The sequence below is a fragment of the Schistocerca serialis genome, chromosome 3, assembly GCF_023864345.2.
Source record: "Schistocerca serialis cubense isolate TAMUIC-IGC-003099 chromosome 3, iqSchSeri2.2, whole genome shotgun sequence".
Classification (NCBI taxonomy): domain Eukaryota; kingdom Metazoa; phylum Arthropoda; class Insecta; order Orthoptera; family Acrididae; genus Schistocerca; species Schistocerca serialis.
Window position 1 is genome coordinate 48399972 of NC_064640.1, and position 15453 is coordinate 48415424.

At 38.6% G+C, this 15453-nt stretch overlaps 1 protein-coding gene across 1 annotated transcript in view; it reads right to left on the bottom strand.

Annotated features, from left to right (window-relative positions):
- LOC126470674 (uncharacterized) overlaps positions 1 to 15453 on the bottom strand; it is a 1002968-nt gene that overhangs the window by 147742 nt on the left and 839773 nt on the right. Inside the window, exons 10-11 of the mRNA XM_050098669.1 lie at positions 12827 to 12891; positions 3759 to 3963 (exon numbers count right to left, since the gene is read on the bottom strand). Coding sequence (XP_049954626.1) covers positions 3759 to 3963; positions 12827 to 12891 — 270 coding nt within the window. The remainder of the gene's footprint in view (positions 1 to 3758; positions 3964 to 12826; positions 12892 to 15453) is intronic.

Genomic DNA, 15453 nt, shown 5'->3' on the forward strand with positions numbered 1-15453 from the left:
CCGGTTGCCACTAAGTGGACGTCGAGCTGCAGGACTAGTGTGTAAATTCCACCCTTCGTCAGCGATGAACAACAGTCAGCATGAGTGAATCAACCAAGCACTTGCTGCGGAGGCCCATACGCAGCAAAGTCACTGAACCGTGGTTGAGGGGACACTGTTTGTAGCCCCTTGTTTCATCTGGGTGATCAGTTGTTCAACAGACACGTCTCTTCGCACGTATCGATCTCTACAGCCGTCCTTCAGCTTTGTCATGTATGGCGCACGGTGCACCACAGTTGCCTCAGCCCCGGTTTTGGGTAGCGCCGTTTGCCTATGCACTGTGTACGTATTAGATTAGATTAGATTAATACTAGTTCCATGGATCATGAATACGATATTTCGTAATGATGTGGAACGAGTCGAATTTTCCAATACATGACATAATTAGGTTAATTTAACAACACACTTAAGTTAATATAACAACTTTATTTTTTTGTGTTTTTTGTTTTTCTTTATTTTTTATTTTTATTTTTTTATTTTTTAATATTTTTGTTTTGTTTTTTCTTTTTTTTCTTAATTTATATCTAAAAATTCCTCTATGGAGTAGAAGGAGTTGTCATTCAGAAATTCTTTTAATTTCTTCTTAAATACTTGTTGGTTATCTGTCAGACTTTTGATACTATTTGGTAAGTGACCAAAGACTTTAGTGCCAGTATAATTCACCCTTTTCTGTGCCAAAGTTAGATTTAATCTTGAATAGTGAAGATCGTCCTTTCTCCTAGTATTGTAGTTATGCACACTGCTATTACTTTTGAATTGGGTTTGGTTGTTAATAACAAATTTCATAAGAGAGTATATATACTGAGAAGCTACTGTGAATATCCCTAGATCCTTAAATAAATGTCTGCAGGACGATCTTGGGTGGACTCCAGCTATTATTCTGATTACACGCTTTTGTGCAATAAATACTTTATTCCTCAGTGATGAATTACCCCAAAATATGATGCCATATGAAAGCAATGAGTGAAAATAGGCGTAGTAAGCTAATTTACTAAGATGTTTATCACCAAAATTGGCAATGACCCTTATTGCATAAGTAGCTGAACTCAAACGTTTCAGCAGATCATCAATGTGTTTCTTCCAATTTAATCTCTCATCAATGGACATACCGAAAAATTTGGAATATTCTACCTTAGCTATATGCTTCTGATTAAGGTCTATATTTATTAATGGCGTCATACCATTCACTGTACGGAACTGTATGTATTTGATCCACAGCGCCACGCAAACAATTTACAGACTGGTGTGTAAATTCCACCCTTCGTCGGCGATGAACAATAGTCAGCATGAGTGAATCAACCAAGCACCTGCTGCGGAGGCCCATACGCAGCAAAGTCACTGAACCGTGGTTGAGGAGACACTGTTTGTAGCCCCTTGTTTCATCTGGGTGATCAGAATCGTTTCGGAAATACTTTTCCGTATGGACCCCCGCCCCCTCATGACCTACATTATATACCCTCCACTGCTAATGCTGCCGCCTGATGTCGTGTGTGGATGCACGCTGACGTCGAACATAGACAGTGATGCAATTTTGTCATATGATGACATGGTTGGAGACTCTGGTGTGCGTACTGTAAGACCTTCAGTACACACACCATCAGATTATTTGACTGACTTGTCGCTCTAACGAAGTAAGAGAGTGTCAGTAATATGTCACGTGGTCTTATCGTGGCGTGTTTATCTTCTGCCGTTAGGTCAGACGATAGAAATGCCACTTGCACGCTTAGAGTAGCAGATTGACGGTGACTAACTTTAAACAGAACTTGATCAATTTTCACACACATTTATTAAAATAATAACAAGCATAGAAATTACTTAACTTGGTTCTGGATGCTATTTACAATTGACAATCTGAAGTTCCTTTGGTATTGGTACGTTAATCTTATTCTCACATATATCTCTGATACTTGACAAAAGTGTCTATACATTTATCTTCATGGCTATGTACAGGAATATGGTAATCTTATTAGGCGCAGACTGAATCTTGACTATAGACTGGTACAGACAATGTAGAGCTCGTACAGACTGGTACAGACTAATGCAGACTGGTACAGACTAATGCAGACTGACTAATCGGAGGTCTGTACACTCGTTATAATACCTCGCGCGTTCATGTATCACTGCGCGAGTGTGATCCGCGAGGAGTAAAGGTTCTACGTAAGCAGCAATCTCATTGGCTGCGTTACATATTAATACACGGATCGGCGGAAGCAGAATTTGGTCCGTCTCTATGGCAGCGCCATCTCGTAGTGCGGAGACGGACGAGCGCTGCGCCTGCGCTATTGTGCTTAGCAGAGCGCGCTCTAGTGGGAAAGTTGTGTACGCACTGACTATGCGGAACTATGTACACAACAAAGACCGTGGCTGTTATTTGAAGACAAATGTTGACGGTGTTGGGACAGCAACCAGCCGCAAATTTACTTTCAGTTCCTTTATTCAAAGGGTACCGTTACCGGTTTCGAATCGTTGTGATTCAACTTCAGACGGTTTACACGCTTTCCTTATAACATGTGGTGTGTTTTTTACAGATTAATTGTCCTAAAATATAAATAATACATAATTATAAGCACGCCACATACAGATGGTTGCGTTACACATTTTCGTTGCATGTGACTTACGTGAGATGTCGGTTTGGAGTGTTTGTTTCCATAACATCCGTCCAACAGATGTGAATAAATTCCCACTGCATTCTTATTGTTGCACACGTAAATTTTTCTCACTGAATGTGGTGTCACCGCCAGACACCACACTTGCTAGGTGGTAGCCTTTAAATCGGCCGCGGTCCGTTAGTATACGTGGGACCCGCGTGTCGCCACTATCAGTGATTGCAGACCGAGCGCCGCCACACGACAGGTCTAGTCTAGAGAGACTCCCTAGCATTTTCCCCAGTTGTACAGCCGACTTTGCTAGCGATGGTTCACTGGCTACTTACTCTCTCATTTGCCGAGACGATAGTTTAGCATAGCCTTCAGCTACGTCATTTGCTACGACCTAGCAAGGCGCCATATTCAGTAATTAAAATGAATTCTGAACAGATAATATTGTGAATCATGTACCGTCCAGAGTGACGTTCATCATTAATGGATTAAAGTTAAGTATGAAACTAATTACGTCCGCTTTCTGAATTCTCATTCCTTGTCATGTTCCAGACCTCACGTCAGTATAGTTCTTCCCTCCTCACGCCAGCCTGCGTGAGCTAAAACGCGTGCATTTCGGCCTCCTCTAGTAACACGGTGTTGGCTCTTCTGCCAACCCAACACTGAACACTTTAGATTTGTCACAGAGAAGATTTCTACCACGCACCACAAGTTTAGATACATACAAAGAGCTTACAAACATATGATTATCAAAGATGCTATGATATATAGTAACATTTGAAGATGTCCTGTGTTTGGAAAGGATCATATTTTCACTTACGCAACTGAAATGCATTTTACACTAGTACACAGACATTGATTTTTTGAGTTGATGCTGTTACATTAATTATAAAGTTGTTCCTCTTCTTTTCTTTTAGTACTGAATAGGTAAAATAGTATATTATTGAACTACATTTAGCATCACGAGAATTATAGTAACGTATAAATTTGCTATTTGATCTGCAGATAGGCTGGTTGCTGTCCCAACACCGTCAACATAGACAGTGTAGCTGGATCGCGTGAATTTTGCTCCCTTTATCGAATTGCTGTTGCCTTCAGAACTTGAAGAAAGTGCGTACTGACCTAGGATGGGGCGCATGCAGATGAAGCGGCCCGAGTAGCAGAGGCAGCGGCCGCGGTACGCCTGGTAGGACGGCGCCGCGTGGTTGTAGAAGGCGAACTCGGTCTTGCAGGGAGCGCGCTCCACGCACACCGTGTTGCACACCAGCTGCTCACCCTCGCTGCACTGGCACAGCTCGGAGCAGTCGGGCTCGTTCTCCTGGTACAGCTGCGCTCACACACACCAGCGCGTGCATTATCCGTATTACACACGCCGAGTCCGGCGTCACAATATCGGGGGGTAGGGCTGCGGGCTGTGGCAGGTGGAGTAGCGGTTTCATCCGAACTAGACGTGTTTGGAGCGGCCTCGGGAGGACGTACGACACAATCTTTGAGCCATTTAGCGTTTCAGGACTGACTCACAGAACTGAGCAAAAACCTCAAGCTGAAATTTTACTGAGTAACAGTAGTGTATCGACTGACCTGTTCAAATACTACTGGTCGATGTTAGTGCTGCAACAGGCTCTTTCAGGCTGTGCATGACGGAGAGGTTGCCTCGAATTGGTGTCATCAGTAATTACATCGAGGTCCTGTGCACTACATGAAAACAGGACTGCGGTTTGCAATTATTGATGTTTATTTGTCAAATAGTACCTTTTAATAGGTATGTGAATACTATACCGGGTGATTATAATTTGCCGGCCGCGGTGGTCTAGCGGTTCTAGGCGCGCAGTCCGGAACCGCGCGACTGCTGCGGTCGTAGGTTCGAATCCTGCCTCGGGCATGGATGTGTGTGATGTCCTTAGGTTAATTAGGTTTAAGTAGTTCTACGTTCTAGGGGACTGATGACCACAGATGTTAAGTCCCATAGTGCTCAGAGCCATTTGAACCATTTTGATTATAATTTAAACGCAGCTACTCATGGAGGTCCAGTGTGGGAAGCAATTATCGTACGGCAGCGAAAATTGGTAGATACGCTAAAAAGCCAATGCGGGACGGATTTACACTACTGGCCATTAAAATTGCTACACCATGAAGATGACGTGCTACACACGCGAAATTTAATAGATAGGACGAAGATGCTGTGATATGCAAATGTTTTCAGAGCATTCACACAAGGTTGGCGCCTATGGCGACACCTACAACGTGCGGACAGGAGGAAAGTTTCCAACCGATTTCTTATACACAAACAGCAGTTGACCGGCGTTGCCTGGTGAAACGTTGTTGAGATGCCTCGTGTAAGGAGGAGAAATGTGTACCATCACGTTAACGACTTTGATAAACGTCGGTTGTAGCCTATTGCGATTGCGGTTTATCGTATCGCCACATTGCTGCTCGCGTTGGTCGAGATCCAATGACTGTTAGCACAATATGGAATCGGTGGGTTCATGAGGGTAATACGGAACGCCGTGCTGGATCCCAACGGCAGCAGTCCAGATGTTAGGCATCTTATCCGCATGGCTGTAACGGATCGTGAAGCCACGTCTCGATCCCTGAGTCAACAGATGGGGACGTTTGCAAGACAACAAACATCTGCAGGAACAGTTCGACGAGACCATGGATCGGAGACCATGGTTGCTGTTACCCTTGACGCTGCGTCAAAGACAGGAGCGCCTGCGATGGTGTACTCGACGACGAACCCGAGTGCACGAATGGCAAAACGTCATTTTTTTCGGATGAATCCAGGTTCTGTTTACAGCATCATGATGGTGGCATCCGTGTTTGGTGACATCGCGGTGAATGCACATTGGAAGCATGTACTCGTCATCGCCATACTGGCGTATCACCCGGCGTAAAGGGGTCCCATTGGTTACACGTCTCGGTCACCTCTTGTTCGCATTGACGGCACTTTGAACAGTGGACGTTACATTTCAGATGTGTTAGGACCCGTGGCTCTACCCTTCATTCGATCCCTGCGGAACCCTACATTTCAGCAGGATAATGCGCGACCACATGTTGAAGGTCCTGTACAGGCCTTTCTGGATACAGAAAATGTTCGACTGCTGCCCTGGCCAGCACATTCTCCAGATCTCTCACCAACTGAAAACGTCTGGTCAATGGTGGCCGAGCAACTGGCTCTTCACAATACGCCAGTCACTACTCTTGATGAACTGTGGCATCGTGTTGAAGCTGCATGGGCAGCTGTACTTGTACAGGCCATTCGAGCTCTGTTTGACTCAAGGCCTAGGCGTATCAACGCTGTTATTACGGCCAGAGATGGTTGTTCTGGGTACTGACTTCTCAGGATCTATGCACCCAATTTGCTTGAAAATGTAATCACATGTCAGTTCTAGTATAATATATTTGTTTAATGAATACCCGTTTATCATCTGCATTTCTTCTTGGTGTAGCAATTTTAATGGCAAGTAGTGTACACTGGAAAAAATAGTTCCAATTTTGGCCACCAGGTGCAAATCTGACGCTGTACAGCGTCTTGTCGACGTGTCCGATGCTTTTATTGAACAAACTGTATAATTGGTGGTTAATAATAAAATCAACATTATGCCTTTCTTACTCGTTTGACTTTTTCTACCCAAGCTCTGTTCCTAATCCATCACATAGGGAAATATTTCTATATGTATTTCTTGCATTTACAGTTGCAGATTTTCACCTGGTCGCAAATATTCGAACTAATTTCTTTCAGCGTATATCCGTTCCGCATTATCACATTAGAATATTTACGAAGTTTTGTTGCCATACGATAATTTGAGCCCGCGCTGTACCTCTAGGAATAGCTGCACTTTAGCTATAATCACCCGGTTCTAAAACTCTTTTTCAGAGAACTAACAACTACCGAAAGGACCTACAGTAGTTTCGTGCAGGATAACACAAGAGCACAAATCACCAGTCCGTCTGTGACAGTATTACGAGGTGTTCTTGATGATGTGAACTATGCTCGTGCTAAATGGCGCATTGATTTGCTCGGACTTGTTTCCAAGGGCGCTCCTAGCCTTCTAATTTGGCTGAAAACCGACACGCCAGCTGCAAAAGTTTGAGGTGCGGGGCAGAGTACATGCGTTGATCACAGTGAGCCACCCAGTACTGGGTCCCGCGCGACGCCGGTCGCAGCGCTCATGCCTTACGCGCAGTATCCTGTATTACAAAAGCGGAGTCAGAAAGCAGTGCTGAAAAGGGATCTCTTTCAGCCTCATTCGTAACATTTCTCTAAATATATTTCATCAGTAACGGATACATTACATTAGCATAGTCTTTGGCGTCTATAATTTTTCTCTAGTTACTCAACCATGCATGGCACCACATAGCACGGTCAACGTAACATATCTACTTGGTACGAACTTATTTCATTGTAAAAGCCTCTCGCGTTTCCAGCCGCACCGTGTCGCAAATTGACTATGTCGTTTTGACGGAAATATTTGTTCGTCATCAAAAAATTGGAAGGGACGTTGTTCTCGAACTGCCGCGGATATCGCGCAATTAGGTTACTCTAGAATCGTTCATAGCAACACGATGCAGACACCTTCATCTATGCACAATGCTATTCATAACTCTTACACGGGTGAGATCCCTTTTCAGAAATGCTAATTTTTTAAAATTAATCGGGAAATCTGTAATGCTCTCTCACGATACAGGTTTGCGTGCAAAACACAGTGAAGTGTTGTTAATGACGATGAGGACACTGCTGGTCATGGAAACTACCACGTCTACAACGAGTCATCGATGTGTCGCAGCCGCATGTTGAACAAATAGTGAAACATAAATGAATTAGTCGCTGGAACACTTTCGTAAGTATAACACTGACACAATTGTCAAAACTAAGTAGAACTTCACAGCTGTGCCTGTTAAATTAAACTATCTTTGCATGCGCAAGAGCAGAAAAACTGCAGTAGCAGATAATGGTATCCTAGTTACATAGGCCACTACAGTCTGTGGTGACTTCACTTTATCTGTAGGTCCAAAACGTGTGTTCCGATGTCCTTCACATGATTAGCGTCAGCGGATTTTTTACAGTGGAAGGTTGCCATAGTTGGATGCTGAGAATGATGACCCACTGTTTACTCTGACGAGTTCCGTTCCAATGGTGACAATGATCACAGACAGGAATAGATCGGGCTAAGACTGCCATTGGTCCTAGTTTCTGCCTCCTATCTTTAATAACGATGGCTACCGAGCAACTCTCTATTTCTTTGACGATAGAGACAAAGAATAGCCTTTATGACTCTATGACCTCGTAAATTGTCAGTTCAGTGACATCGTTTCTTAATTTGCAAAATATACGTGCATAACAGGTGCGTGTGTAGCTACAGGAAGTATGGCGAAGTGGATCTATAAACATTACTCTCAACCTGTAATGTAATTCTTGTCGGTACTCTCTGTATACAGCTGCGACACTCAAAGATGATTTTTTAGGTGCGTGTTCTGAATAAAGATGGGCTCTGACATGTTAATACAAGTTAATATAGGATGAAAGCTAATGTCTGTTCAATAAAGTTTCTTGTACTGACGGAAGATGTAGTAATATCCATGCCAAGCAATGAAAATCACTATTGTTATTGTTATTACTGTTATTGTCATCATCATCTTTAAAGTTACTACTTAATACTTCCATTTCAGTTCCCAGTGCAGTTTTATTTGTACAAAGGAACTTACAGAGCGATATATGCTTAAATATAAGGAGATATACGGCGCTAGCATTTCTAGTAGAATAAGGCCATAAATAAAACAAATAATTACCTTAATAACACCAACAGACACATATGAGGTATCAGGCTAGCCACCCACTAACAGAAGGCATACTTTACGGTAAATTATATGTAGAAACTATGACATCCAGGAGATTTGTTCAAATCGTTTATTCACAACAGTTGTCCCTGGGTGGCCGTTTGTAAGTCGTTTTAAAGTAAAAAGATGTTTTCCCTTAGGCTGTGTATTATCATGAAGTTTGTTACACACGTACTGATCAGAATGATCCTGTTTCTTAGCGGTTGACCTGATCCTTCAACTTCTGGAGAACTGAGATACAGTACTGCCAGTAACTTACCTGAGAAATACTTACATACAAGTAGACCACTTCTACGTCCGTGTCTTCATTTATTTGAAAATATTAGTTCTTGGCAGCATGCTTGCTGAAGATAAACTTATGGGCTTGAATAAGGAGATTTCTTCATATGATGAGTGATTGGACGGTCTATCATGATAGGTTTTTAACATGTAAGTTCTTATGGACGATGGTATAATTCTGTTAGCTCGAAACATACGGCAGTTGTTTCCTGCTTCAGAAGTTGAGTTATTTGTTGCAGTGGTTAAGGCACAGGATTTCGATCGGGAAAGCAGTGCTGAAATTCCTGTCCGGCGATCCAGGTATTGGTTTTCTGTAGTTTCCCAAAATCAGTTAATGCGAATGTCAGGATGTGTTCTTTGAACAGGCCACTGCCGATCTTCTCATCCATGTCCAATCCGAGGTTATACTCTTCTCCAGTGACTTTGCTAGCTGAATGTTAAGTACTTATATTACTTCCTTCATGCTTCAGAATCTTAGAACAAGATCGTATTGAAGTCTGGTTGTTCTGCATATTCTGGAATTTACTGCCCACACACACATTATGTGTACTAGTTGCGAATTTAGGTTAATTTCGATCATAGGACGATTAATTGACTGTATAACCTTCCAAATACATCTCTTAATTTTGTTAGGCTGCATTCTATATACCTTCACTGTGATTATGTTCTGTAGTTTAATATGAAATACCCATTTTCTTCAACAGTTTTCCATTTTTACATTATTCTGAAATAATTTTTTCTTGAATCTTATAAAAACAGCATATACTTGTAAAGCTGGTCTTAATACAGTTATTCTGCATTCAGCTATTCAGTTTTATTTTTTCCAAAGATGCAATCTTGCAACAAAAGTGAATGAAAATAGACCTTACTTAAACTTTATGCAGCATCAGCGAATGAATAGATGTATTTAAGTTATTATATCAATATTCTTTCAGTTATTTCAGTACTTCAATAAATTACTGATAATATTGTAATTCTGTCACAAAGAAAAGTCTTAGTTTTGCTTTCATATGTTAATTCATAAATATTATCCAATGAATGTCACTAAAGGATGATTTGCGGTGTGACTTTTCTAAATATTACGATGTCTCTGATCTTCATAGAAGTAATTCAGACAGTTAACGTACAAATTCGAAATTAATAACTTTCTGGCTACATCCTCTTATAAATGCAACAAAAAATTTTTAAGGTTATTATAGTTTTCTTGAACACCCACTCATCCTCAGTATTAGATTCTCAATCGTATAATATTTTCCTCTGATGTGTTTTACTTAGCAGAAATATTCAACTCAGATAACAACTGAAAGAAGTTTTTAGTAGTTATGTACGTTACCAAGCTGGCTGCACTACAAGTCTGTCACTGTCATCATCTACCTTCAACATTAGAATAAAATTCAAGCTGTTGGAATGCTTATGCTTTCCGTCACAGTTAACAGTACTTCAAACACTTTAATATCACTTTCTTCAGTTTTATCAAATTTTCCAGTGAAAATGTAATAGAAAATATTATTTCTAAATTTCACATGATATCTATTCTTTATGCTTCTCTTCATAAGTATATCAGTCATTGAGACACTTATAACAAAACTGTATTGCACATCAAATAAAATTTTTTTCCACTACATACAAACAATGATGTGCACTAATACTGAAATCAATTCACAAAACTTCAATAAAAGCCCTGTAACACAAACTAATAAATCCTTTGGTTTGAAGGTTTAAAAATTCTGTCCTTGTTGGTGTGAACTTTCTGCATAACACTAAAGATTTATTTCTTCACCTTATGATAGATAATTATAATTGTCAACTTCATTACATGTTTTTATCTAAAGTACACATGACTCATATGCTTGAAGGCTTCATTTTCTTTCATGTATTGTAGATGATCGTAATTTTTTATTATCTCATATTTTCACAAATAGCTCAAAATTTTCTCAAAGCAACAGGATTCCTCTTGATTTATATTTTTGTAACATAATATTAATAATAATAGCAGATTCTTTCATCAGTCTTCAGAAAAATGCTAAACAGTTATTTACTATAGGCGATCATCTCCCTTTACTTTATGGTAGAAAATAGTTACTGATGTATTTCCTTTTTGCCAGAAGAAAATGAGAAATGAGTTATAATGTCAATGTTAATATCATCAATGCATATTGGTAGTATAATCATCTTTGTAGTATATGTATTGAGCTTCTAAGTTTCCTTAGTTTTTTTAAGGTTTGAAGTGGACTATATTAAAATATAATTCGGTGTATTCCATTGCATTATTTCTTGTTGTGCATAACGATTTGTACATGTCCTTAATTTTTTTCATGAGTATCACAGATCAAGATTAAAATTTTTTGAATTGTTTTGGTTCCACAATCATTTTTTCATTAAGGCAGACTATTTACCCATCTCTCCTATTTATTTTACAGTGAGATATACTATACTGAAGTGTGAAAGTAAATTATATGATGTTAACTCTATTTTGGATTATGTATATACACTTACATTTAATTTCTTTGCAATATTAAATTTTTCAAAACATTTCAATGGCTTGTAGAACATTATAAAACTCATGTTAATTTTTTGGCACTTCAATAGAATCTTCTACATTGCTATTTCCAGAAAAGAATTAATTTTTAATTTTAATTCTTAATCCACTGTAATCCAGACAACTTCTTTTATATCTCCTCCCCTTTCCCTGTAACATTTTATGAATGAAACTACCGAACATGCTGAAAGAGAGAAAGACGCTGCCTCACACACAAAAGCTACACCTAATTCTTAGTCACTATACATAACTTTGCATTCAATATTTAACAAGTTTTTGTTAATGTTGCTTATGGTTAATGCATTCTAACATTATATGCTGATACAATAGGAGGTAACAAAACTATTTCTCTTTGTGTTGATGTTATCTGTGGGTAACACATTTCGATATATATATTTCTGTTAAGTGAACAGTGAAAATCAAATAGAAATAAAACGTTTTTGAAGGTAGACAACGTCATTCTTTCCTGTAGACAATACTGAATTACCGAAACATTCTTGTGCATTGGAATTTTACAACACACTATATAAAGACTCAACTAATTGGTGCCAAATTGATCACTCTTTCATTATTATTTGAATTATGACATAAAGTAATCTTCAGTGAGCCATTATTTTTAACTACCACTTGCATTGGCCATTGTCAAATTCTATGTCAGAAGACCAGTTTCTTCATTTCATCTAGGATTGCTTTTTTTTAATTTATTGAGTATAATACTCTTTGAACCATTTGATATATGACACAAATCAAACTAATTCTGGTAACATATTCTCTTACCATTTATACAATTTTACTACATATGGCTGTGAGTAAAATAATGTATTTGATCAATGGAATGCATTAGACAGCATACTGCAGAAAATTCAAGGATGTATATTATCTTCTGTTATCAACAGCTAGTAATTTATTCCACTATTTTTCTTTCTGTGTTAGTTACCTACTTATATGTCGCAATACCTCAATTTGAATTCGAATTTGATACAATTTGTTGTTACCTCATTAAGAAATGTTTGTTTGTGTACCAGAAGTTGGCCCTTTTTGTATTTATTTTCGTTGTAATTCTTTATGGACGTAAATATTATCATGCAGTCTTTTTTATATCCAATTCATATTACTGGAACACCATAAAAAAAGTTTATGTAAGTATTTACTTTAGACTGCTACGTGCTATCTTTTAATAAGACTGAAATAATTATGTAATTCTGTGCTTTAATCTGTTCATAAACGATTTAAACAATAATGTAAATTGTTAGTTAAATTTTTTCCATTCATTTTATAAAAATGCTATCCATACGTAGAATAGCTTATTTTTCCAAACACAGTGCAGCTTCCTTTGATTCATGCAAGACAAGTGATGGGTAATTATTTCAGAAAAGATTAAAAAATGAAGAATGCGATGGATTTCAGTAGCCTCTCAGGCTGAAAAATATATTTTGCTGCTCTCTCCTCTTTGTAATAGTATGGTCATTCTTGCCAGTAACTGTTTTTCTTTTTCCAGTATTTTCGATCGCAGCAAGATCATATGTAGACTCACCCTTTTCCCTTTTCCTTCACGGATGTACTGTACAGACTGCTGAGGACGGTGAACCACACAGTAACCTGAAATGCAGACAATCATTAGTACTGTGATTTTGATACATAATGAATTTACAGTTTCATAATAAATGTTTAAGTTCATATTTGTAATATAAACTACCTTACATACTTAATTTACTCTTTCTATGTTGTGAAGGTCTTCAAGATTGCTACATAATGCATGATTTGTGTCATTATGTTTTTTAATAGCGAGGGATAAGGAAGCAATAAGGGTAGATTTTGCATTCGGAGGACTTCAACTGAACTGAGTAAGAAACAGGAGCAACACCTTGTCTGACACACGCACATCATATACTATCGATACAAATCTGTACCGACATAGTAAATATGTTGCCGCACAGAGATCATCAATGTAATCAAAGCTGTATTTCAGTGTGTTATGTGACACGTTTCCTCAATGTAATCATATGCTATTTTAGCCTACAACTGAACAACTTTCCAAGTAACATTCTCATAAAATGTAGCCATTCTTTGTTCAACGAAGTAGCTAGTTCCATGCTTTCTTGTTACTGAACGTCTTAAACTTCAACAGTCTGTAAATCCCCAGTTCGATAGAACCACGTTGTCGTCAAGCATGCGGCTGGCAGGATAGTGTTAGAGTATCATTGTATGAGACTTTATAGTGTAAAAAAAGTGTCCTACCGCGCTAAAAGGTGGGTCCTGGGAAGGAAAGAAGTTCTCACTCCAACAAATGTATTTTGACTATTGCTTTTACCACTGCAATATTACTAAATGTAACTGTCCATAAGTTATATTAAAACCCTTTCTCTTGTAAAGTGTAGAGACACTCAGCATGAAAATAAGTCATTCGTACACTCATCCTGTGTTGTGTGATAATATAACCATGTAATTTTCATTAAAAGAACAAGAATCATTGAACAAACTAAAATCAGTAACGAGTGCCCTAGAACTGCGTTGCCTATAGTGTTTCTGTCACTGCTGTCTGTAGATATTCTATTTAAAAGACGGGTTATCTTCGAAATGAATGTCACGTTCTTTACTTATTGTAATAATAAAATGAGGAACTCAATAGAAGAGATATTTTTTTTGTAAAAGCATGTTGTTCCTTTCTTTCGTGTGGTGTCTAGCAAGTTCCTGAATTTGTATGGATAGCTTCGATTTCTCCACAGACCCCTTTGACATCCCTCATTCTCAGGTACTTTCAGTTTCAGTCATCCCATTACATAGAACATGTAAAATGTATTATCTTTCATTTCATGTCGTCTTCTAGCAGTTACGTGTTCTGGTATACCAATTAATTGCAAGACCTAGAGTGAGTATCTGCAGAAGACACACTTTTCGTCTGGAGCGTACTGTTGGCCACTCATAAGTATCAAGTGCGACTTCCCTCGACGTACTGAACAAAATCCTTTAATGCCGTCACTGATAGCGTCTGTGAAACTGCCATTACATCATTGTAGTATAACTTCTTCACTTTCTGGACCGTTCGTGGTGGCGACTTTCTTGCTTCCCATCAAGAGATTCAGTTGAGTGGATCTTTTTCTTTGATGTAGCTCTGAGTTGATCAAAGTTAAATAAAGTGCTCCAAACCATAACATAAATGTGCTAAATTCATTCTGTAAACGAAAATCAAGACAGTCTTTCCAATCTTCTATATGATTTTTGTATCATTATTTTACTTTTGTTACTCAGTGGGATATGTAGCATTCTGCGCTAATTTTCTATTGTTCCAGATAGCATATTTCTACAGAGCCCTTCTAATAGTGCTGTGAACTTAAGTACGTTACCTGGCCTATCTCTTCACCTTCGTATCACAGTAATCTATAGATTGGATCAGTTATGAGTTAAAAATGTAAATAGAATTACGTAATCCAGACTTTCTGTGGAGTGGCTCTGATATCTGGCGAATCTGTTTCTTCTAATCCTTATGCTCCTAGCAGTCCATGATATTTGTACCCTCATATAAAGTAAATACGATAAGAAACAAAAGTCCCACTACAACAAATAGCCATGTTTTATTCTGTTGCCTTATTACTTCTTGGTGAAATGTAGACGTAGCTTCTCTGTGAGGTTGCCAGAAAGCTGTGCTTCTCCATTACAGGCACTCATGCGATCGCTCCTCTACAAGAAATTGGTTATCTTCATTAACAAAATACAAGAAGAAAGAATGAATTCAACAAGTTCATATGTCTCTTTAGTGACTATAGGGAAAGGGGCATTGAGGTTTAGAATTTTTAGTATACTGAACGCTGAACTATTAGTTACAGGTACAGGGAAGAAAACTTACTCAATGTTTTTATTCGTAATAATGCATTAGTTCCAATCCCGCACTCTTCCTTCCTCTCTGTAACTTTTGCGGTCCGTACGCTCGTGTATAACACAGATTATTAAACCTGTTTCAGAATTTACAATACTGTAACTTATAAGATATTTAATGGGAAACGATCCATTACATTTGCTACAGAAATTTGTTTTTCGTTGTGTTTATTGACTACTGGAAGGGATGGTTTTTCTTATTTCATGAAGTCAATAGTTCCGACCTTGAATTTTACAGTGAATGATGAAAAGAATACCAGAATTTCTTCAAAATTTTCACTGTTTACC